The 24,458-nt window shown below is 42.1% G+C and overlaps 1 protein-coding gene across 4 annotated transcripts in view; it reads right to left on the reverse strand.

The window, feature by feature from the left end:
- NEDD4 (NEDD4 E3 ubiquitin protein ligase) overlaps positions 1-24,458 on the reverse strand; it is a 184,572-nt gene that overhangs the window by 94,615 nt on the left and 65,499 nt on the right. The window contains exon 1 of one of the 4 annotated variants that reach the window (XM_044279680.1): positions 15,059-17,074. The exons of 2 other annotated variants lie outside the window; for them this stretch is intronic. In XM_044279680.1, the coding sequence (XP_044135615.1) occupies positions 15,059-16,618 (1,560 nt within the window). In that variant the 5' untranslated portion in view covers positions 16,619-17,074. Of the gene's footprint in view, positions 1-15,058; positions 17,077-24,458 lie in introns of those variants that run through there. One more of the 4 variants, XM_044279681.1, reaches the window with a different exon arrangement.

Consider the following 24,458-nt stretch of genomic DNA (forward strand, 5'->3'; position numbering starts at 1 on the left):
GGGGGTGTCGCAGGCGGTGGGGGCGTTGCGGGAGGCGGGCGGTGCGGCAGGCGGGATCGCAATCCCCCGCCCGCCTCCCATTGAATAATCGTTGGTGTACAGTGGGTATACCAGGGTGCCAGCACATTGCTGGCACCCTGGTATAAACGGCTGACATCGTTGATGCGATGTCAGCCGTTTAACCCTTTCCATACAGCGGTCCGTACAGACCGCTGTATGGAAAAGGTTAACAGTAAAAGGGAGCTCCCTCCCTCTCCGATCGGGGGGCTGCTGTGCCTTTGCAGCCCCCCGATGGGAGAGGGAGAGAGCCCCCAGGCAGCCCCCCCAGAGCCCCGTCCTTACCCTTCCCCGTCTGCGCAGTTCTGACCATAACTGAGCAGACGGGGAAGGTTCCCATGACAACAGGACGCCTGCTCAGGCGTCCTGCTGTCCATGGTGCTGAACAGATCTATGCTGAAAGCATGGATCTGTTCAGTGTAAGTAAAATACAGTACAGATACCTATATAGGTTCTGTACTGTATTTTACAGACATCAGACCCACTGGATCTTCAAGAACCAAGTGGGTCTGGGTCAAAAAAATAAATAAATAAGTGAAAAAAGTTAAGATAAAAAAAAAAAACATTTATCACTGAATAAAAATTAAAAAAAATAAAATAAACTACACATATTAGGTATCGCCGCGTCCGTAACGACCTGATCTATAAAACGGTCATGTTACTTTCCCCGCACAGTGAACGCCATAAAAATAAAAAAATTAAAAACTATGAGAAAATTGAAATTTTGCCCACCTTACTTCCCAAAAAAGGTAATAAAAGTGATCAAAAAAGTCGCATGTACGCCAAAATAGTACCAATCAAACAGTCATCTCATCCCGCAAAAAATTAGACCCTACTCAAGATAATCGCCCAAAAACTGAAAAAACTATGGCTCTTAGACTATGGAAACACTAAAACATCATTTTTTTTGTTTCAAAAATAAAATCATTGTGTAAAACCTACATAAATAAAAATAAAGTATACATATTAGGTATTGCCGCGTCCGTATCGACCGGCTCTATATAAATATCACATGACCTAACCCCTCAGGTGACCACCATAAAAAATAAAAATAATAAATTGTGCAAAAAAAGCAATTTTTTGCCATCTTACGTCACAAAAAGTGTAATAGCAAGCGATCAAAAAGTCATATGCACCCCAAAATAGTGCCAATCAAACTGTCATCTCATCCCGCAAAAAATTAGACCCTACTCAAGATAATCGCCCAAAAACTGAAAAAACTATGGCTCTCAGACTATGGAGACACTAAACAATTTTTTGGTTTTAAAAATGAAGTTATTGTATAAAACTTACATAAATAAAAAAAATTGTATACATATTAGGTATCGCTGCGTCCGTGACAACCTGCTCTATAAAATTACCACGTGATCTAACCTGTCAGATGAATGTTGTAAATAACCAAAAATAAAAAACGTGCCAAAAAAGCTATTTCTTGTTACCTTGCCGCACAAAAAGTGTAATATAGAGCAACCAAAAATCATATCTACCCTGAACTAGTACCAACAATACTGCCACCCTATTCCGTACTTTCTAAAATGGGGTCACTTTTTTGGAGTTTCTACTCTAGGGGTGCATCAGGGGGGCTTCAAATAGGACATGGTGTCAAAAAACCAGTCCAGCAAAATCTGCCTTCCAAAAACCGTATGGCATTCCTTTCCTTCTGCGCCCTGCCGTGTGCCCGTACAGCGGTCTACAGCCACATATGAGGTGTTTCTGTAAACTACAGAATCAGGGCCATAAATAATGAGTTTTGTTTGGCTGTTAACCCTTGCTTTGTAACTGGAAAAAAAATATTAAAATGGAAAATCTGCCAAAAAAGTGAAATTTTGAAATTGTATCTCTATTTTCCATTAAATCTTATGCAACACCTAAACGGTTAACAAAGTTTGTAAAATCAGTTTTGAATACCTTGAGGGGTGTAGTTTCTTAGATGGGGTCACTTTTATGGAGTTTCTACTCTAGGGGTGCATCAGGGGGCTTCAAATGGGACATGGTGTCAAAAAAACTGTCCAGCAAAATCTGGCTTCCAAAAACCATACAGCGTACCTTTCACTCTACGCCCCGCTGTGTGGCCGTACAGTAGTTTACGGCCACATATGGGGTGTTTCTGTAAACGGCAGAGTCAGGGCAATAAAGATACAGTCTTGTTTGGCTGTTAACCCTTGCTTTGTTAGTGGAAAAAATGGGTTAAAATTGAAAATTAGGCAAAAAAATGAAATTCTCAAATTTCATCCCCATTTGCCAATAACTCTTGTGCAACACCTAAAGGGTTAACGAAGTTTGTAAAATCAGTTTTGAATACCTTGAGGGGTGTAGTTTCTTAGATGGGGTCACTTTTATGGAGTTTCTACTCTAGGGGTGCATCAGGGGGCTTCAAATGGGACATGGTGTCAAAAAAACTGTCCAGCAAAATCTGGCTTCCAAAAACCATCCGGCGCACCTTTCACTCTACGCCCCGCTGTGTGGCCGTACAGTAGTTTACGGCCACATATGGGGTGTTTCTGTAAACGGCAGAGTCAGGGCAATAAAGATACAGTCTTGTTTGGCTGTTAACCCTTGCTTTGTTAGTGGAAAAAATGGGTTAAAATTGAAAATTAGGCAAAAAAATGAAATTCTCAAATTTCATCCCCATTTGCCAATAACTCTTGTGCAACACCTAAAGGGTTAACAGTAGGGCTGCAGCTAACGATTATTTGAATAATCGATTAGTTGCCGATTAATTTCTACGATTAATCGATTAATCGGGAAAAACGACAAAATTACAAAACAGAGGTTTATATGATCTTACTTGAAAAATTATGTTCAAAGGCCATATTAAAACAAATTGTGGACGACACTTATGGGGGATCTGTGGACGACACTTATGGGGGATCTGTGGACGACACTTATGGGGGATCTGTGGACGACACTTATGGGGGATCTGTGGACGACACTTATGGGGGGATCTGTGGACGACACTTATGGGGGATCTGTGGACGACACTATATGGGGGATCTGTGGACGACACTATTATGGGGGATCTGTGGACGACACTTATGGGGGATCTGTGGACGACACTTATGGGGGATCTGTGGACGACACTTATGGGGGATCTGTGGACGACACTTATGGGGGATCTGTGGACGACACTTATGGGGGGATCTGTGGACGACACTTATGGGGGGATCTGTGGACGACACTTATGGGGGGATCTGTGGACGACACTTATGGGGGGATCTGTGGACGACACTTATGGGGGGATCTGTGGACGACACTTATGGGGGGGATCTGTGGACGACACTTATGGGGGGATCTGTGGACGACACTTATGGGGGGATCTGTGGACGACACTTATGGGGGGATCTGTGGACGACACTTATGGGGGATCTGTGGACGACACTTATGGGGGATCTGTGGACGACACTTATGGGGGATCTGTGGACGACACTTATGGGGGGATCTGTGGACGACACTTATGGGGGGATCTGTGGACGACACTTATGGGGGGATCTGTGGACGACACTTATGGGGGGATCTGTGGACGGCGTTTATGGGGGATCTGTGGACGACACTATTATGGGGGATCTGTGGACGGCGTTTATGGGGGATCTGTGGACGGCGTTTATGGGGGATCTGTGGACGGCGTTTATGGGGGATCTGTGGACGGCGTTTATGGGGGATCTGTGGACGGCGTTTATGGGGGATCTGTGGACGACACTTATGGGGGATCTGTGGACGACACTATTATGGGGGATCTGTGGACGGCGTAGTTATGGAGAGGGGGATATGTGCACTGTTATGGGCATAACAGTGCACAGATCCCTTTCCTCATAACAGTGCACAGACCCCCCTTCCCATAGCAGTGCCATACACAGACCCCCCCTCCTCCCCATAGCAGTGCTATACACAGATCCTCCCCCCTCCCCATAGCAGTGCTATACACAGACCCCCCTTCCCCCTAACAGCCCCGGCGCTTGCATCTTTATTTTACCTTTTTACAATGACGCTCCCGCTCCTGTAACAGCCAGGCAGAGCGGACGGCGGCGTAACGTCACTCAATCACGTGACGCGCCTGCTCCGCCCACTTCATGAATGAAGGAGGCGGAGCAGGCGCGTCACGTGATTGAGTGACGTTACGCCGCCGTCCGCTCTGCCTGGCTGTTACAGGAGCGGGAGCGTCATTGTAAAAAGGTAAAATAAAGATGCAGCGCCCGCCCGCCCGCCCGAATAGCAACGAATCGGCGATTATTCGATAACTGGATTCGTCGACAACGAATCCAGTTATCGAATATAATCGATTACATCGATTAATCGTTGCAGCCCTAGTTAACAGAGTTTGTAAAATCAGTTTTGAATACCTTGAGGGGTGTAGTTTCTTAGATGGGGTCACTTTTATGGAGTTTCTACTCTAGGGGTGCATCAGGGGGCTTCAAATGGGACATGGTGTCAAAAAAACTGTCCAGCAAAATCTGGCTTCCAAAAACCATACAGCGTACCTTTCACTCTACGCCCCGCTGTGTGGCCGTACAGTAGTTTACGGCCACATATGGGGTGTTTCTGTAAACGGCAGAGTCAGGGCAATAAAGATACAGTCTTGTTTGGCTGTTAACCCTTGCTTTGTTAGTGGAAAAAATGGGTTAAAATTGAAAATTAGGCAAAAAAATGAAATTCTCAAATTTCATCCCCATTTGCCAATAACTCTTGTGCAACACCTAAAGGGTTAACGAAGTTTGTAAAATCAGTTTTGAATACCTTGAGGGGTGTAGTTTCTTAGATGGGGTCACTTTTATGGAGTTTCTACTCTAGGGGTGCATCAGGGGGCTTCAAATGGGACATGGTGTCAAAAAAACTGTCCAGCAAAATCTGGCTTCCAAAAACCATACAGCGTACCTTTCACTCTACGCCCCGCTGTGTGGCCGTACAGTAGTTTACGGCCACATATGGGGTGTTTCTGTAAACGGCAGAGTCAGGGCAATAAAGATACAGTCTTGTTTGGCTGTTAACCCTTGCTTTGTTAGTGGAAAAAATGGGTTAAAATTGAAAATTAGGCAAAAAAATGAAATTCTCAAATTTCATCCCCATTTGCCAATAACTCTTGTGCAACACCTAAAGGGTTAACGAAGTTTGTAAAATCAGTTTTGAATACCTTGAGGGGTGTAGTTTCTTAGATGGGGTCACTTTTATGGAGTTTCTACTCTAGGGGTGCATCAGGGGGCTTCAAATGGGACATGGTGTCAAAAAAACTGTCCAGCAAAATCTGGCTTCCAAAAACCATCCGGCGCACCTTTCACTCTACGCCCCGCTGTGTGGCCGTACAGTAGTTTACGGACACATATGGGGTGTTTCTGTAAACGGCAGAGTCAGGGCAATAAAGATACAGTCTTGTTTGGCTGTTAACCCTTGCTTTGTTAGTGGAAAAAATGGGTTAAAATTGAAAATTAGGCAAAAAAATGAAATTCTCAAATTTCATCCCCATTTGCCAATAACTCTTGTGCAACACCTAAAGGGTTAACGAAGTTTGTAAAATCAGTTTTGAATACCTTGAGGGGTGTAGTTTCTTAGATGGGGTCACTTTTATGGAGTTTCTACTCTAGGGGTGCATCAGGGGGCTTCAAATGGGACATGGTGTCAAAAAAACTGTCCAGCAAAATCTGGCTTCCAAAAACCATACAGCATACCTTTCACTCTACGCCCCGCTGTGTGGCCGTACAGTAGTTTACGGCCACATATGGGGTGTTTCTGTAAACGGCAGAGTCAGGGCAATAAAGATACAGTCTTGTTTGGCTGTTAACCCTTGCTTTGTTAGTGGAAAAAATGGGTTAAAATTGAAAATTAGGCAAAAAAATGAAATTCTCAAATTTCATCCCCATTTGCCAATAACTCTTGTGCAACACCTAAAGGGTTAACGAAGTTTGTAAAATCTGTTTTGAATACCTTGAGGGGTGTAGTTTCTTAGATGGGGTCACTTTTATGGAGTTTCTACTCTAGGGGTGCATCAGGGGGCTTCAAATGGGACATGGTGTCAAAAAAACTGTCCAGCAAAATCTGGCTTCCAAAAACCATACAGCGTACCTTTCACTCTACGCCCCGCTGTGTGGCCGTACAGTAGTTTACGGCCACATATGGGGTGTTTCTGTAAACGGCAGAGTCAGGGCAATAAAGATACAGTCTTGTTTGGCTGTTAACCCTTGCTTTGTTAGTGGAAAAAATGGGTTAAAATTGAAAATTAGGCAAAAAAATGAAATTCTCAAATTTCATCCCCATTTGCCAATAACTCTTGTGCAACACCTAAAGGGTTAACAGAGTTTGTAAAATCAGTTTTGAATACCTTGAGGGGTGTAGTTTATAGAATGGGGTCATTTTTGGGCGGTTTCTATTATGTAAGCCTTGCAAAGTGACTTCAGAGCTGTAGTTGTCCCTAAAAATTGTTTTTTTGTAAATTTCTGAAAAATTTCAAGATTTGCTTCTAAACTTCTAAGCCTTGTAACATCCCCAAAAAATAAAATATCATTCCCAAAATAATTCAAACATGAAGTAGACATATGGGGAATGTTAAGTCATCACAATTTTTGGGGGTATTACTATGTATTACAGAAGTAGAGAAACTGAAACTTTGAAATTTGCTAATTTTTCCAAATTTTTGGTAAATTAGGTATTTTATTATGCAAAAAAATTAATTTTTTTGACTTTATTTTACCAGTGTCATGAAGTACAATATGTGACGAAAAAACAATCTCAGAATGGCCTGTATAAGTAAAAGCGTTTTAAAGTTATCAGCACTTAAAGTGACACTGGTCAGATTTGCAAAAAATGGCCTGGTCCTTAAGGTGAAAATGAGCCTGGTCCTTAAGGGGTTAATATAACGTTTTATGGGAAACCATTCAGCAAAACTTGTAAAATTTAAATTCCTGCTCATTCTGGGCTGTGAAGTCCAGGAGGCGGTCCTATCAGTGATGACAGCCTTCCCGCTATGACTGTGTATACAGAGACAGCTGTCAGTCACTGATAGGACCGCCTGCTTGACTTTAAAGGGCTTCTGTCACCTCCAAAACACAATTTTTTTTTGGGGGGGGGAGGGTTTGTTAAAATCCTTATTTAACGACTATTCCCTATATAGGGCTCTTACCTTTGTCTGTGGCTTTGTTTCCTTAAAAATCGATCTTTTAAAATATGCAAATCACTTCACTACCAGCAAGTAAGGCATCTACTTGCTAGTAGCCGCTGCAAAAAACCGCCAGGAGGAGGGGGGCGGTTTTTTGCAGCGGCTACCAGCAAGTAGACGCCCTACTTGCTGGTAGTGAAGTGATTTGCATATTTTAAAAGATCGATTTTTAAGGAAACAAAGCCACAGACAAAAGGTAAGAGCCCTATATAGGGAATAGTCGTTAAATAAGGATTTAAACAAGCCCAAAAAAAAAAAATTGTGTTTTGGGGGTGACAGAAGCCCTTTAAAGTCCAGAATGAGAAGGAATTTGAATGAATTAGATACAAGTTATACTGAATCTTACCACAAAACGATATATCAATCTCCTCAGCTCCTCTTGTTCTATAATATTTTGGCTACAGATTAATTCATATTTTCATGGTGACAGGTTCCCTTCTTCCAAGCGTCCCAACATCAAAAGTGCTTTAAAAAATGTGATCAAACAATGAACATGTACAGACACTGTATTAAAGATTAAAATTATTAGCATCTCATTAATTGGTCCTAAGTGAATGAACCCCAAAGGGAAAAAAACTGCAGAACCCCCCCCCCCCAAAACATTGCGTGACTAGGGGTACTGTCACATTAGCGTCGCTGAATTCCGGCAGGCAGTTCCAGCGCCGGAACTGCCTGCCAGATGCGGCAATCTGTATGCAAACAGATACCATTTGTAGACGGATCCGGATGCGGATCTGTCTCACAAATGCATTGCAATACCGGATCCGTCTCTCCTGTTGTCATCTGGAAAAATGGAGCCGGTATTTATCCCTTTCACATTTTTAAAGGTCTGCGCATGCGCAGACTGCAAAACCGGATCCGTTTTTCCGGAACACTTGGGGCCGGATCCGACATTAATGCATTTCAATGAAATTTTGGACGGAGAAAATACCGCAGCATACCTGCGGTATTTTCTCCATCCAAAAACCGTACAGTGACTGAACTGAAGACATCCTGATGCATACTGAACGGATTGCTCTCCATTCAGAATGCATTAGGATAAAAATGATCAGTTTTTTTCCGGTATTGAGCCCCTAGGATGGAACTCAATACCGGAAAAGAAAAACGCAAGTGTGAAAGTACCCTAAACAAAGACATGCACTTGAATTTCCTGCCCTTTTTTTTTTTTTTTTGCTACAAACAAAAAAAAAAAGACAGAGTGGCAGCACCTTAAGGGTATGACCAAATGTTCAGGGTTTTAGATGCAATTTTGGAGGCTAGAATTAGTAGTGAATCATAAAGGGAAAGTATACAGGACAGATACTGTACGTCTTCTCTCTTTTTTTTTTTTTATTCACTCTTGGTTTTGGCTTCCAAAACTGCATCCAGAAACCTCAAATATGGCCGTACCCTAATGGTTCTCACACAGAGCGTTGCTTCCCATACTTGGGCAGCACAGGGTAACAGACTTGCTGTGTGTCATTACAGTGTGTGAAAATAGCTTGTGGTACAAAGACAAGATATATGTCGCAATGTATCCAGTACTGATCCGTAAACAAAATGATATTGCAGAAGTTATTCCAGAAGGCCGGAAAGATTTATTAACTAGTGACTATCCCACTCAAAATAATACATAATGGGTTAGGACCTTATATTATGCGCCACCAAAACATATTTGAATAGCCTTTTTATTTATTTTTGTCTAAGCCCTTCAAAAGGCTTGTTTCACAGATCTGTGTACATGATGACTTCCCCGAGAAAGACGGTCAGTGGTTCATCTCTGAAGATGTACATGAAGAATCCATGCTTGGTCCGTTTTTTGCTCTCCGTATTCCCCTGACACAGCTGAAAATTAATTTCCAGAGCATCGCCTACCAATGGTCCGTCAAAACCACAGACCAAACACAGATGACGAAATATTGCTGTTTTTGGCCCATGAGGTCAAAATAAACTTTCTTTCACTTTGTGCAAGAAGTTATTATTATAATTATTTATTTCAAACCATCAAATTCCAGGATGCTGAACCCCGACATAAAAGGTTTTAAAGTGCAGCTTCCATTTCAAGTGTAGAAACAGTGATATTAATAGCCTTTGTAATATACTTTTTTAGGGAAATATGTGTAATCTTATTAGAAACCTGCTTCTAAAGTGCCCCGTAACCCTGTAACCGAGCACTGCTAAGGATCTGTCTTCAGCATTCTGCTGTAGAAGGCGGAAAGTTGAAGAGGCAGTCTTCTCAGCCTACCTCTGCTTCTTCATATATACATAAACTATTTTACTAAGGGAATTAAAGTTATTTTCACTAAGAGTCGCTTCCCTTTACTAAGAGTTTACTTCATCTGCACTGATCATCACATCCATGCTCTGTTCTATCTTCCGAGCACTGTTTTTGGTTATTTAGTAACTGCTCAAAAGATAGAAAGGAGAAGAGCTGCAGCGATCAATGCTAACAGCAAGTATGTTATGTCTCTGTATGTAGCAGTTAGTGCTGATCACTACAACCCCTGCTTTCCTCTATTTCCAGTGCATTCTTGGTTACTTAAGCACTGGGATAGGGGGCGAGGGACTGCAGTGATTGGTGCCGACAGTAAGTGATAGACACAGTGACATGGTATACTTACAGTCAGTGTTGACTGCTGCTCTCTCAGTCTTACAAGCACTAAGTAACCAAGGATGTACTTAGATGATAGAGAGCAGCAGGGATGCTAGTAAACAGCACTGACAGCAGTTGGAATAGGCAGGACACTTTGTACAGGGAAAGGACTCCTAGTAAACCCCTTAAAAAAAAATAGGTTACATACACATAGGGAGACTGGCCAGGGAGAGCAGAGGCAGGCTTTCTATCTTACAGTTAGCCATCTTCTGCATTCAGTAGAATACCGAAGAAAGATTCTCCTTAGCAACACTCAGTTACAAGGGAATAATTTAAAGGCAGGTTTAAAAAAAAAAAAAAAAAACATTATACATATTTTCCTAATAAAGTATATTACAAGTTTTTTTTATTGTCCCTACATGTAAAGAAAACTTGAAATGCAGTTATATTTTAAGTTTCTAAGATGAGAAAAAATAAGAAAAATAACCATGAGCTTAAAAAGGATCTGTCACTACAAAATACAATGCAATTTGAAAGCACCATGTTATAGAGCAGGAGCAGATTGATATCTGTGGATGGCACTGTTATGGGCGGAGCTGTGGATGGCATTATGATGGTGGGGGGGGATCTGTGGATGGCATTATGATGGTGGGCGGGATCTGTGGATGGCACTGTTATGGGGTGGTGGATCTGTGATGACACTTCTATATGTGTCATCCACAGATCCCCCCCATCATAATGCCATTGACAGATCCCCCCCCCCCCCATCATAATCCCATTCACAGATTCCTAGGGAGGAACTGTAGTAGGCAGGGAGAGCAGTGGGGCCGTGCAGGCACTGTACTCTGGCCCCGCAGCTCAGTATGTACTGTATTATACGTAGTGTTAATCATCAGATCTAAACTGAATAATGATGCAATCCCGCTGCTCCCCATGTGAACCGTACTTACCGGTACATGTCACGCTCCTGTAGTAAGCACTAGCAGCTAGCAGGCAGGCCGGGCGGCCGTAACTCACTGAGGTCACGTGCCTGCTCCACCTACTTCATTCATAAAGTAGGCGGAGCAGGCACGTGACCTCCGTGAGTTACGTCCGCCCGGCCTGCCTGCTAGCGCTTACTACAGGAGCGTGACATGTACCGGTAAGTACGGTACACATGGGGAGCAGGGGGAGATCATCAATATTTAGTTTAGATCTGATGATTAACACTACGTATAATACAGTACATACTGAGCTGCGGGGCCAGAGTACAGTGCCTGCACAGCCCCGCCGCTCTCCCCACTAATACATAGCAGTCTGCGATGCTGCATCGCAGCCTGCAATGTAAATTGCCAGCATTTGCCCCATAAGAAGCAGGGGCACTTTTCCCCCCACTTTTGGGGGGGGGGGGGGGGGGGGAGTGCGTCTTATGGGGCCAAAAATAAGGTACATATCAATCTGCTCAGCTCCTCTTGCTCTATAATATGGTGTTGTTAGATTGCATTGCATTTAGTGGTGACAGGACCTCTTTAATGAAGAACAGACTGGTAAAAAAGAGGGAATATTCTGAGGGCTTATAATCCACAAGGGAAGGTAGAGGGAGATAGTGAGAATAGATGTTGCTTATATGGTTGTGTACTGGCAATAGAGTTAATTGAAAGTTGTAGGTTTTCCTAAAGCCTTGACTGTAGGTTAGTGTCTGACGTATTAGAGAACAGATGGGAGAAATCTTAAAGGAGTATTCCCTTCTGAGACAATGGGGGCATCTCGCTAGGGTATATCGAGAACAGAGCAGGGAAAGTAGTGGCTGGAGGACCACAGGTTTCCCCAGGTTCGGCCACCACCAAGCGCTCTCAATAGAAGTGAAAGTGAGCGCATCGCCCTTGCGCAGCCACCACTCCCATTGATTTCTATAGGACAGACGGAAATACTCCCCCAAATAAATGAATGGAGGGAAGTAGTGTATGCGTGGTGAACCCTCCAGGACTTTGCCGGCAGCGTTTACGAGATAGTTGCGGACTCGAAACCTAGCGATATGCCCCCATTGTCTCGGATGGGAATATCCCTTTAAAAATGATGGTGTGAGGAGCAAAGAAGAGTGGGAAAGCCAAGAAGCAGATCCTGTGAGGATCAGCGGTTAAGTGTGAAGAGGAATTGGGAGATTAGGTCAGTGATTATGGAGGGGAAAGGATGGGTGCGCACATGGGAAAAGACAAGCCAGGGGAGGACTGGCAGAGGAAAAAGGCAGAGCTGGAAACAGGGGAGGGGTAGATTAACCAGGCACCTGAGGGTCAAATGGAGGGGTGCAAAAAGGACTACTTGCACATGGGTGCAGGTTTACATTTCTGCACCGAATCCACTGCAAAATCTGCAGATGTTACTTGAGGAATTTGTTGTAGATTTGATACAGTTTTGCCACAGATCTCATCCCTGCATTGAAAAGGGTGAAATGCACACAATGAACGCACAAAGAACTGACATGCTGCAGATTTCAAAATCTGCATCGAACGAAATAGATTTTTGAAATCACATACATTTTGCTTGTATTTTATTACACAGCGGTTTTTCCCTCGAGAGAGTCTACACGGAACAACAGAGCGTAATTTACAATATGCGCAGATATTTGAACGGTTCGACCAGCGCTAATTTAGCTCCACTTATGAGGGGCAATCATCATTACAGTATGTGACTGAATGATCGCTGGAGCAATTGTTTGGGCACCTTAAGTTCCATTATTGTGGGCAGTTCATCCTGTTTACATGAGGTGACATCCAATGATTATTATGCCTCTATAAAACATGCATTCTGAAAGGCCTCATGCACATGAGCTTATTCATTTTGCAGTCTGCAAACCGCAGATCCACAAAATATGTGGATCTAATGTGGATATAATGGATACCGGCCATGTGAATGCCACATTTTTCTAAAAGAACTGGCTATTCTTACCTGCAAAATAAAATAACAATAGGACATGTTCTATAATTTGCTGAATGGCCACACGGACGACATCTGTGTGCTACAGAAATTAATGGGTCATCGTACAATCCACAAAAAAAGTGGATCGGACATGGACCAAAACTATGGTCACGTGTATGAGGCCAAAACCAGAGTTTTGGAACCTGTAGATATCATGCCTGGCACCCAACTGAAGTGGTCTGTCAATCGGCTGCTCTTAGCCAATCAGAATCTCCAGGAGAGTGCTCATCAAAGCTGCAACAGAAGTGCTCTACTATGACCGTCCCCATCCTATCAATCGAAAACTAGTGCAAATTATCACATTATTTGTTAAAACTGCCCATGTGCACATGAAATTTAGGGAAAACGTTTAGTCGTTATAAGCTTGCCCACTAAGCAAATCCAGTAGATTTACCACATTAGTTCACTCTCTGAGTTGTGCATGACGACTGCAGATGAGACGGGCCAAAACCGTCTATTTACACAACTGTGAAACCAGAAACACCAGAAAAAAAACAAACAAACAAAAAAAAAAAAAAAAGTCCACAAACTGAGGTGGGCCCCCATTACAGCCAATGATTAGCTGAGCAGACCCCATTTACACAATAGTATATTTTTTGCGGTCCACAAAACAGATACCGACCGTAGTCATTCGCACTGTTCCCCTTCCGCAGATCCCACATATGTAACAAATGCCTACTCTTGTCCACAAAACGGCAAGTTGTATTTTATTTTTATTTTTTGGCAGGGCCACGAAACAGACATACAGATGTGCTTTCTGCATGTTTTGCAGTCCCACTGAAATGAATGGGTCCATATCCGAAAATACGGTTTGTGTGAATGGACCCTTAGTGAAATATCTGGCAAGTCATGTCATGACCAGGAAGTAAACAGCATCAGACACCGGAGCAGCATCAAAACGCCAGCGGATCAGGGGAAGTGAGTAAGGGTCCATTCACACATCCGCAAAACACGGACAGCGGCAATGTGCGTTCCGCATTTTGCGGACCGCGCATTGCCGGCACTATAGAATATGCCTATTCTTGTCCGCAATTGCGGACAAGAATAGGACATGTTCTATTTTTTTCGGGAACGGAATTGAGGACCCAGAAGTGCGGGTCCGCAATTCCGTGTCCGGGCAGCACATTGTGCTGCCCCATATTCTGAGCCGTATTCTTTAAGGAAAATTCTTTCATTTTCACTACGAAGAAGGCTTAACCCCAGACCATCAGGGAATCAAATATTAACCTCACTACTAACCTAGACCAACACAATACCGGCATACCACTACCTCACACCTCCTTAGTTTTCTGCCACTCCCACATAGTTAAATACAGCATACTTGAACACAAAAAAAACTGTTATCATGCTACTTTTTAGGCTCGTGTTTTTTAACACAATAGCGTATTCAAGTCTCATTTTGCAGTGAATTTCAGAAAGCCGTCCTTAACAAGCTGTTGACTATTGAAGCAGGGAATTTGATATTATGCTACTAGGGGCTTAAACTTGGGCACACAAATGAAGAACGCACAGACCTTTCAGTGATAGCAGAGCCGGAGCAAAGCACTGATTTAATTTCATGACTGCTGTGTACAGATAGCTGGCATTACTAAATGCTGCTCTAATATCAGCTTGTTAAATTTGAACCTGCACTCAGCGTATCAGTATACATGACCAGACTAACTGGAGTCAAGGGAAATATTTTGGGAGCGATTTATTTTTAACTGGGCTACAATACTGTGCTATGGCTGCAATGAACACATTTACACTGAGGGATTGATGTTAACGGACAATACAAAAGTAACTAGGCATTATAATAAATACTAAAGATTTAACAAAGAACTAACATATTCTATCACATTACAGTTACTAAAGAGAAACATGGATGTAAAAAAGAAAAGAAAAAAAAAAAAAAAAAAAAAAAACACGATTTTATGCTAATGCTAACATTATTATTAAGGCTGCGTTCACAGATTCCATTGCAGATTCCTTCAGACATGCTGGACAAAATAGTGCGGTAGAATGCAGGGCGATCGGGCGCCGCTCGTGTCAGTCATACGACACAGCAGAGCAATGGTAATACAACTGCTGATGTGAACGAGGCCTAATTAGGAATATCGGGTCTTACAAATTACTTCTGAAGATGTTAAAAATAGTTTAAAAAAAATAAAAAGTTTTCAAGAACATATTACAAAAACAAAAAATATTATACTAAAATAAAAAAACATATTCCAGAGCCTTCCAAACAGATCACTATTAGGAGATCATTATCTGCTGTATGAAAACTAGCTTGCTGCGATATTTAACAATGCGAATAAAAAAAAAAAAAAAAAAAAAAAAGAGAAGGAACTCACCTTGAGAGGTTTTACAGAGGGTCTGACAGTCACACCAGTGGAGGGCTTTCTTATAGATTGTCTCTTAAAGCTACATATCCTGCTTTCACTTCCGGGTGCAAACTGTATATGCAAATGGGATGACCCAGATTTGGGGTAAATATTCTTAAGACTGGAAGAGTTAAGTTTGTTGGGAGGTCCTTCCGATATACTTCTTTGGAAAAGATGGCTTGATTTCCTGGTGGGAATAACTTTGCTGCCCTGGTCTCCGTTAAGATTGATCTGACATTCTGCAATTTTATTTGAAGGGGAACAGGCAGAGGTACTGCGAGATAGTCGGATGTGGCGATGTGAATGGACTCCACTGCAGGGCTCAGATTCATTGTGTCTGCGTGATTTTGTACGAACACGTTCACCGTCTGCAGACAACGGTCTCTGCTGAGAAACACGTAGTGAAATAGAAGAAAACCCATCCTCTGCAGTAGCCGTGCTCTGAAGACCATGTGACGGATAGGCCTCTTGTACAGAGTCATTCAAGTAAAGTGGTTTAACGTCTCTAACTTCACCAATAGTGCAATTATTTTTGGAAAGACGGACTCCATTGACTGCTGTCGAAAGAAATCCTTTGGATGAAAGTTGATCTTCCTTCTGTGCAATCTCATTAGAACAAAGCATGAACTGATAGGATGTCTGATAAGGGCCTCTATTTATTGGGGGGCTCAAAGTAGTTGGAGAGGTCGGTGGCGTCTCAGAAGGACTGCGAGGGAAGATGACCAAAGAAGAACAACGTCTCAGAGGAAGCCTTGTTCTCCTTCTTGATGGCAGATTTCCTATAATCACTTCTTTGTCTAGTTCATCTTGGTCAAAAGGAAAAGTACTTTTACACCTAGAATAAACCTGCCGAACATTTTTTAGCTTGGAAGTATTCACTTCAGCATTTATAGAGGCTGCATTGCTGGAAAGCGCATTGTTAATATAACTGGCATCACCTAGAGAAAGGGTGCAGCTACTATTGTCACTTATGACACTATTAGAACAGGACCCAGTGTCACTTGTCGTACTTGTACATGATCCATAGTCACTGCTGTTACTACTAAATGATCCATTGTCACTTGCAGCAATGCTACATGAACTGCCGTTCTTAGCCAAGGTGTTATTTGGGAAACTGCTGTCATTTACGACCGGGTGACAGCTATAATTCCTGCTCATGTTATAACTAGAATTAATCCCATCCTTGTAATCACTGACGAATGAAAAGTCTTCTGCAGAAAGGTCTGCGTTGCCAGGCTGATGACATCTACTACTCCGGTTGGGCTGTAAAGAAATCTGCAGCGACGTGCTTTTTTTGCTAGGAGGTGTAACAGAATTACCTTGATATGAATGCCCAATTTCAGGTGAAGAGGACAGTTGCACGGTTTGCCGTGGAGACAGTCTCATCTGTATCACACTTGGTGCAGAAGAATGGGAGCCTCTTTGGAAGCACATGTGAATATTGCTATCCAGAGCATCCTCAGAGCTGTCCGGCAATGGATCAGTATTACTTCGTCTGGTGGCAAAATGAAGTCTTAACCGACGTGCCATTTGTTCCTTCTGACCATATTACTAATTCAGATGTGCAGTTCTCTCTCACTCCCCGAGCAGACCAGAAGCAGCAGAAAAACATGTAGATCGTTGGTATTACACTGCAGGAAAAGCCACAAAACTGCTTCATGTGTCCCAGCCAAACACAGGAAAATGATGAGCCACAGGGTAGAGCAGTGCACGTCATGAAACTAACGGACCATTCCTGACTCCACGGTTTCTAAATGGTCTTGGATTGCTTGTACTCCAACTGCATTCACTTACCAGGCACTTGATTTGTAGCGACATTTAAGCTCAGCTCTCCTGCTGCATACTGGCTGTCACACTGCCAGCCTTGATTTAATAATACCTTCTCCAATATGCATGAATGAGTCCTTCCCAGAAACATCAACGTGCCTGCATCGGAAAGCTAGCTGTGTGTTCTAGCTATAGTCGCCCCGGCTGAACATATGTCCTAGCTGAATCCATATGCCTTTCCTCTGAAGCGTACAGGCTCTAATATTTTTACCCATACGTATAGTGTTACAGGAAGTTGCAGGGAACGGAGTTCCACATAATTGAGTATCAAAGTTAGGATTGAATTACCATAAACTATCCATAATAGGAAACTAGTGAAGATTCCGCTATGCAGGAAACCACTGGTATTCATTTGAATTTCTAGTAAGAGAAAAAAGGTCTATTACTTAAAGGTTTCAGGAAAAGTGGACCATTTTCTTACACCGCCAAGGCACAGGGTTAAACTGCTTGGAGAATATTTTCACATGAAGCTAGTGACATACATATGTACATGGGCAGAAACCACAAAGAAGCAGTTTATTATCAATGCAATATATCGCAATGTAGTACCGAAAATCAAACAGATTCAGCTTACACAATAATCCACTATCAATTCAGTTTATTTTTAATATATAGTGTAGGGAAATGGATGTCAACCCCTTGTGCCCTAGAAGATTTAATTCTTTTTCAGTTTCGTCGTTTACTTATTGCCGTTCCTGAGCCATAACTTTTTTAATTTTCTGTTCACATAAGAGCTTGTTAGAAGTTATACCTTCTAATGGCACAATTTAAAAGGGGTTATCCCATGATTAATGTAAATAATGAAAATCAGACATCATATAGTACATGACAACCTCTTTCTAACAGAGCTAGAGCCAGCCCTGAACCTATCACAGCTCAGGAGGCAGTTGAAGGATAAAACTTAGCATGTGCGGCCATCTCAGTGAGCCAGACAAAGAAGAGAGAAAAAGCAAACAGCAGGTGGCGCTATACAGATACATTTTATTCCGTGGCTATACTACATTTTTAATTACATCCAAATACAAAAGTATTCAGATCCAGGTGCTGGTTTGAAAACTGTATAATATTTTCCATGGGACAACCCCATTAATATTGCATACGATATTCTAAATGGGGTGGCATTTGAAAGAAAAACGCAATTCCAACATAGTTTTACGGGCTTTGTTTTTACAGCATTTCCTATGCAGTAAAACTGACCTGTTATCTTCATTCTCTGGGTCATTATGATCACAACAATACCACATTTACATAGTTTTCAAACTATGTTTCTTGTCATCACCATATTCTGAAACCCATCATTTTTTTTTATAGTTACATCTACGGAGCTGTGTGAGGGCTCATTGTTTTGTGGGGTGATCGGCAGCGTTTATTAATACCCTTTTTGCATCTGTATGACGTTTTGATCACTTTTTATTCTTTTTTTCAGGTGGTGGGGAGAAAAAAAAAAATCAATCAAAATGACTGATTTGCATTTTTTTTTCAAGTGGAACTGCCGTACTAGTTTTAATTTTGCAATGTATAGGGACAGTGATGTTGACCATTTTTGTAATAATCTTTAATTACTGAAATCATACATTTCTGTTAGAAAAATAGCTCTAAAGTGGCCCATTTTGAGCCTTAGCGACACTCCTCTGTCTTCTGTTTACACAACAGTGTAGACTTGCTAACACTGACTGTTATGTAAACAGAAGACTCAAAATGGGCCACTTGAGTTATTTTTCTAACAGAAATGTACAATTTCAGTAATTAAAGTATATTACAAAAATAGTCTGCATCACTGCCCCTGCAAATTGCAAAAATAAAAATAGAATGGCAGTTACACTTTAACATTATGCTATTATATGGGATATATATTTTTATATTTTAATAGTACTGGAGTTTTTGGACATGGTGTTGCCCATTTGATTTTTTTTTTTTTTTATTACTTTTTTTCACCCTGGGTAACTACCAGTATAACAAGCAATCATTAATTCGCCATTTCTATGCAATGATGCATTTGTATTTATTACTAAACAGTAAACTCAGTATTCCGATGCAGTGCTGGCACCTACAGGCCTGTTTTAGAATATATCTGCGTTAGGCATCAGAGCCTCCAGCAGGCTCTGGCCTATCATTATAAGACAACAGCTTTCCCGATCTCAGCAAAGGGAACCTATCATTGGCACGGGAGCGCAGGTAAGAGAGGAGAAAAGAACTGCCAGTGTCTAGCGCTACTGTAGGTATACAGGAACACAGTACACTTACTGTCTTCACTTTTCAACACTCAGTACCACAGGGAATAGAAATAAAGCAGAGCAGCCAGCATTCAGCCAGGAACTAGGGTAGTGAGATTCCTCCATGGTACACAGGCGCTCATTAGCAATACACATAGTGGTACTTATACAACATGAGAATTAAATGACGTTTTATTTATTACACAGCTTATGATGAATGTTGCGATACCATATATCTGTTTGTTTATTTTTTAAACTTTTTACAAAATAAAATTACGTTTTAAAGAGATTTTATCTTTCAATAAACTTTATTCGATTTTATTAACCTTCAATTAATAGCCATGACAGGCCTGGGGGCCTTCGTTAGACCTCAGTTGTCATCATAATGCATTTGCAGGAGAGTGATAGGAACAGATGGAGCCTCCTCCCTCTGTCTAGCTGCCGTGGTCACTATTGGCCACGACATCTAGGGGGGGTTAAATGGCTGAGATCAAAGTGATCTCTGATCCTGGTCATCACAGCGGCAGCTCAGTCTCAGTCAATGCTCCAGCAGTGTTTGTACAGCCCTAGATTAGCCCCAGCTTCAGGGGTAAGGATATTATCAATGTCACGGTTCTGAAAAAAATCTGAATCATGATGCATTTAACTAGTGAGTAATGCAAATTCATTTGATTCACCTGACCCTGCCTTCCACATATTAACCTCTTAATGACTAGGGAATTAACCATGCATATATTGCATATTGAACAGGCCTTTTGTAATATACGGTAGTAACTTTAACCATTTATTAGGTCAAAACGTAAGTAAAACATATGAATAAACCCTTGAAATTCTGTAAAAGCTGTGTGTGTCAATGCCAGTTATTAAATTTTAGTAGCTCATAGGTATAGTCTGATTTATATAGTTAGGCACAAGACAACCACTGCATTTATATTTCTTGCAAGTCAGAGCTGACTGCAACATTGTGCAAATGTATGTGTACTACAGCCTGTTCAGCACCAGTGATCCTTGATAAATCAAATGAATGAATGCACATGTTAAATGACAGCAGAATGCCAAATCTATGAGTTGTGCACAAATGCACGTGAACACGATTGTAGTCATGATTCTCCTAATGTAAAGTTTAAAGAAGGGGTTAAATAAAGGTAAAGTAGATAAAAAAAAAATATATAAAAAAGTTTTGCATCAAAGGAATATGTATAAAATGTCATGGACCAAGACACAGGTGACCTCTAGTGGTGAAACAAATGTACCACTTATCACCAAAATCTAATAATATCTTTTATAAAGCATCAGGCAGCATGACGGATCCAACAGGCTGTTCACCCGTTGGAACAGCATTCCGGAGGTCCGTGCCGCTAGTGGGAAAGTACCCTTATTCATTTTGACTATTTTTTACAGACAGCAAATCCATAATGATTCACTGCAAGTTAGTGGCACCTACATTTATGTTTGTATTCTGTCATGTGTATTTTGATTAGGTCTTATGTCCTAATTATTTGGCTTACGATTGATTGACGTTTCCAAGACTACCGCCCATTTGGGCGTCTGACGTCATCACATGTGAGAGGGGAACTGTGATTTAAGGTTGTAAATTAGTTTATGTTAGCTGACAAAGGCTGGACGGGCCGTAACACGTCCTTTTTGATTGGATATACTTATTGGAATAGAGAGAGAGTTACAGTCAGGAAGAAGGTGAGCTTTTTTTTCCTCCCTGGTTGTGACACTCTCCGCTGTGGATGAACAACAGCACAGCCAGAGAGAAAGTGACGCCCATTGAGAAACAGGGCAGTCTCCTCCTCCCTTGTCACGGACGTTCCCGTGGCAGGTACCAGGAGATCGGAGAGACTGGCAACTCGTGGGTTAAATTGACAAGTTCACTGTGGATCTTATTGTTTCTGTGTTTTGGTGAATGCCGCACCCCTTGCTTCAGGTGTTGCTTGTTGGTAATTTACCTCTCCCATAAGTAGCGGCTTCTCACTCTTGGAGGTGCGGTTTAGGCTGGGTTCACACCTGAGCTGTAAAACGCCCTACGCCCCAAGAAGTACAGGAGCTTCTTTGGGGCGCAGTGTCGCGCGTTCCCGCACATAGACCTAGCGGGAACGCGTGACAATGGGCGTTTGCTTGTTTCCTCGGCACGTATATAAACGCCCGATAAGCACGCTTGTAAACAGCGCTTATCAGGTACGCTTATGTATGAACCAGGCCTTATAGATTTTCTTCCTGCCTTCTAACTAGCTGGTCAGTTGTACTCTGTGGTGCTTCTGGAGTTGCTAGTTTTCTACTTTCAGATAAGTCTTGTCTTTTCTTATTGTTTTGTGTTTGTTATGTTCCCTGTATCTGGGCCTGAGACAGAGACTTCCATTCATCCATCTGGGGAGGAATGGGTTGTCTCTGGTCTTAACCTCATTCCAGGGCCTTATGGGGTTATAAGGGCCTAGTTATCCAGCATATGAATATTCCTACCTTCAAGGTCTATTCATATTGATAGGTAGTTAGGGCCCGGATTCAGGTTGTCTAGGAGGTGACCTGTTCCTTCCGTAGTTTTCAGGCCCAGTTACTGTTCCCCTCCCTCCTTTGTTTAGTGTGGTGTTTTTCCCCCACACTGATCGTGACATCCCTGTACCGATGCTCATTAACATACGGGGCGGGAAAAACTACAGGGGGGCAAAGTAGGGCGTAGGATAAAAAAAAAAAAAACAGGCAGGGTGGCAGCATCACATTACATGGGACTCAAGGCTTTTATATATCACTGTAACCAGATCTTAATACAAGCCATTGATACAGTTTACCTTAACTATATCACTTCAGACTGACCGGTATTAGTCTCAACAGGATTCCTTTTACCATTCAGACTACTCTTTTCCTCAGGACAGAATATAAAAAAAAATGTAAGACCCAGGATATTCCCTGATCTTATTATTACTGCCGCGTGTCTAATAAAATCTACTATCAATTAAATACCATACGTGCTGTAGTTTATCATATTTATCAACCGCAACTTCTTAAAAATTCACAAGAACTGCACAACTCTTTTAAGAAAGTGGGAAGGGGGGGGGGGGATTGCTTTGCATGGCATGTGGTCAAGCAGGCAGATATAAACAGATGTAGGCGGGGCCAGCAATACCGTTGCAGCACAAAATACCGTCCCAGCTAAACTAAATACCACAATATACTGTTCTATGACCATACTTAGGACGGTGGTAGAGTTGAGTTCAGGAGGGCACATATGGACATAGCACTAATTAATGCTAGACGCATCAGGTACTTGTGCAGACAGCAGCAGATCATTACGTACCTGGCCAGCAGCCGTGAGCAGTGCTTGGGCAGCCCACCGGAAAATTTCCCTGCAAGAGCAGTCTGCCCCAGGAGTACACTGAGGAACTTGGACTGCTTTATTTAAGCCCAAAATTTGTCTTTCAAGCGGATCTGTCACCTACCTATACAGTCTTATGTACTGTGCACTTTGTCCAGTGTGTCTATGATAATTGATGAATATGATTATTGATAGCCATCTCCTGTGTATGCACATACACAGCAGCTTTTTAGGAGGATGGTGCGGGTTGGGCTTTCCTTGTGAATACAGCAGACTCATAACTATTAGTTTGCTGTATTTTTGATTGCTCCCACAGGAGAGCGGACCTGCCCCTATAATGTGTTTCCTTTATATAGGTTGCTCAGATTTTGAAAATGAAGCCGAAGACTTTTAAGGAGCCAGTACTGTTCACAATCTATTCACTTTGGGTGTGTAGTTTCCCTCAAGGTTTGTATAGAACTATTTCAACATACAATGATACAGAAAGACAGAAAACGTATAATGAGAGTCGACCCCTAGTGTACAAGAAATTAGGATATACCACCAGCTGAGGAACCAGGCGCCCCCCGCTAAAGGATAGATTCAGAGCTGACATCTGTGTATTGGAAATTAAGCATGTCTTTTGTGTAGCCACAGCTGCTGACTCTGCTGCTCCGAATGGGAAATTTCCTAAATTAGGCACATCATTTGCTGCAGCTAGCAGGTGACCACTGGGGGAAAAGAAGGCAGTGTACTGTACATTGTCAGGAAGAGTAACATAAAATACCATACATCTCCATGGCAGAAGCGTCAAGTCATTAGCGAGGCTTACGCTTTGAGCCCCTTTAATGACGACCCTGCAGGTGTGCCAGTAGACTCGGATTCCATGCTGTTGCCTTGTAGAAGCCAATAAAAGAATGCAGGATGAGGTTTATGTCTAGACGGCATGTCAATGAAATGCAATTTCTTCTTTTTACTGTCACAGATGCCATCACTTTTTGAAGGAGTTATCCCACAAATAAAGAAACTATTTGAAAATATTTAGCTTTACTCGTTCCTCTGCAGATCTGGTCCATTAATTACATGTCCCATGAGACCATCAGATACCTATATCTCCCAAGAGTGTCTTGCGGATTAACCCCTTCTTCTCTGGCATAGAAAACAGTCCATCACACACAGCCTGAGTGATTTGAATTGTCCTATTGGTTGTGCTTGCACACTATAGGAAAAAGCACGGGTCTCTTTGGTGGCGAGGACTGTGGGAAGGCACAAACGTTAGTGCTTTTTCCAATAGTGTGAAAGCACGGCCACTACTGATGGATTGCAGGGTGGTCGTAACCATGGAAACAAGTAGTATACAATGTGAAAAAAATGAATCAAGCTGGCAAAGGAAGCAATACAGACAATCACAATACATTAGTAAGTGCCTTGTATTAAAGTTCTCTACATAATAAATGCTACTTGCTGAAGTGAGACAAACCCTTTAATTCTTCTGTCAATATAGTTGAATTAGGGCTTCGTTCCTACAGTACCATTTTGGGGTACCTACTGTACAACTCAAACTTTAAATAATTTCTTTGAGGGGAGGGAGTTGGAAAGAAAAAGAAAAAAAACAGTTCCACCATTGCTTTATTTTTATATTTTACAACTTTTGCAAATTATAAGCTTTATAAGGGGTGTTAATGATTTAAAGGGTTTCTGTCACCAGAATTAACCCTATTAAACTAGCTGACATTAGAGATGTGCTAATGTCAGCTAAACCTAACTAGCCTATTCCTACTTTTATCTATGCCCCCGTTACTGCAGAAATATAACTTTTATAATATGCTAATTAGCCTCTAGGTGCAGAGGGGGCACTACACTAGATTGACAGGGCTAGTCAGCGTTCACCTCCAACTGCCATCCCTGTGCGCTGGGAAAATCTTGCGCTGTTCAGTATTCAGCGCAGGCGCAGTGAGGAAGCCAGCGAGCATCTTTCACTCACTGCGCCGAAAACTGAACGGGACGGCGCAGGCGTGAGATTTACACGGCAGAC

The sequence above is a fragment of the Bufo gargarizans genome, chromosome 2 (assembly GCF_014858855.1).
Source record: "Bufo gargarizans isolate SCDJY-AF-19 chromosome 2, ASM1485885v1, whole genome shotgun sequence".
Taxonomy (NCBI): domain Eukaryota; kingdom Metazoa; phylum Chordata; class Amphibia; order Anura; family Bufonidae; genus Bufo; species Bufo gargarizans.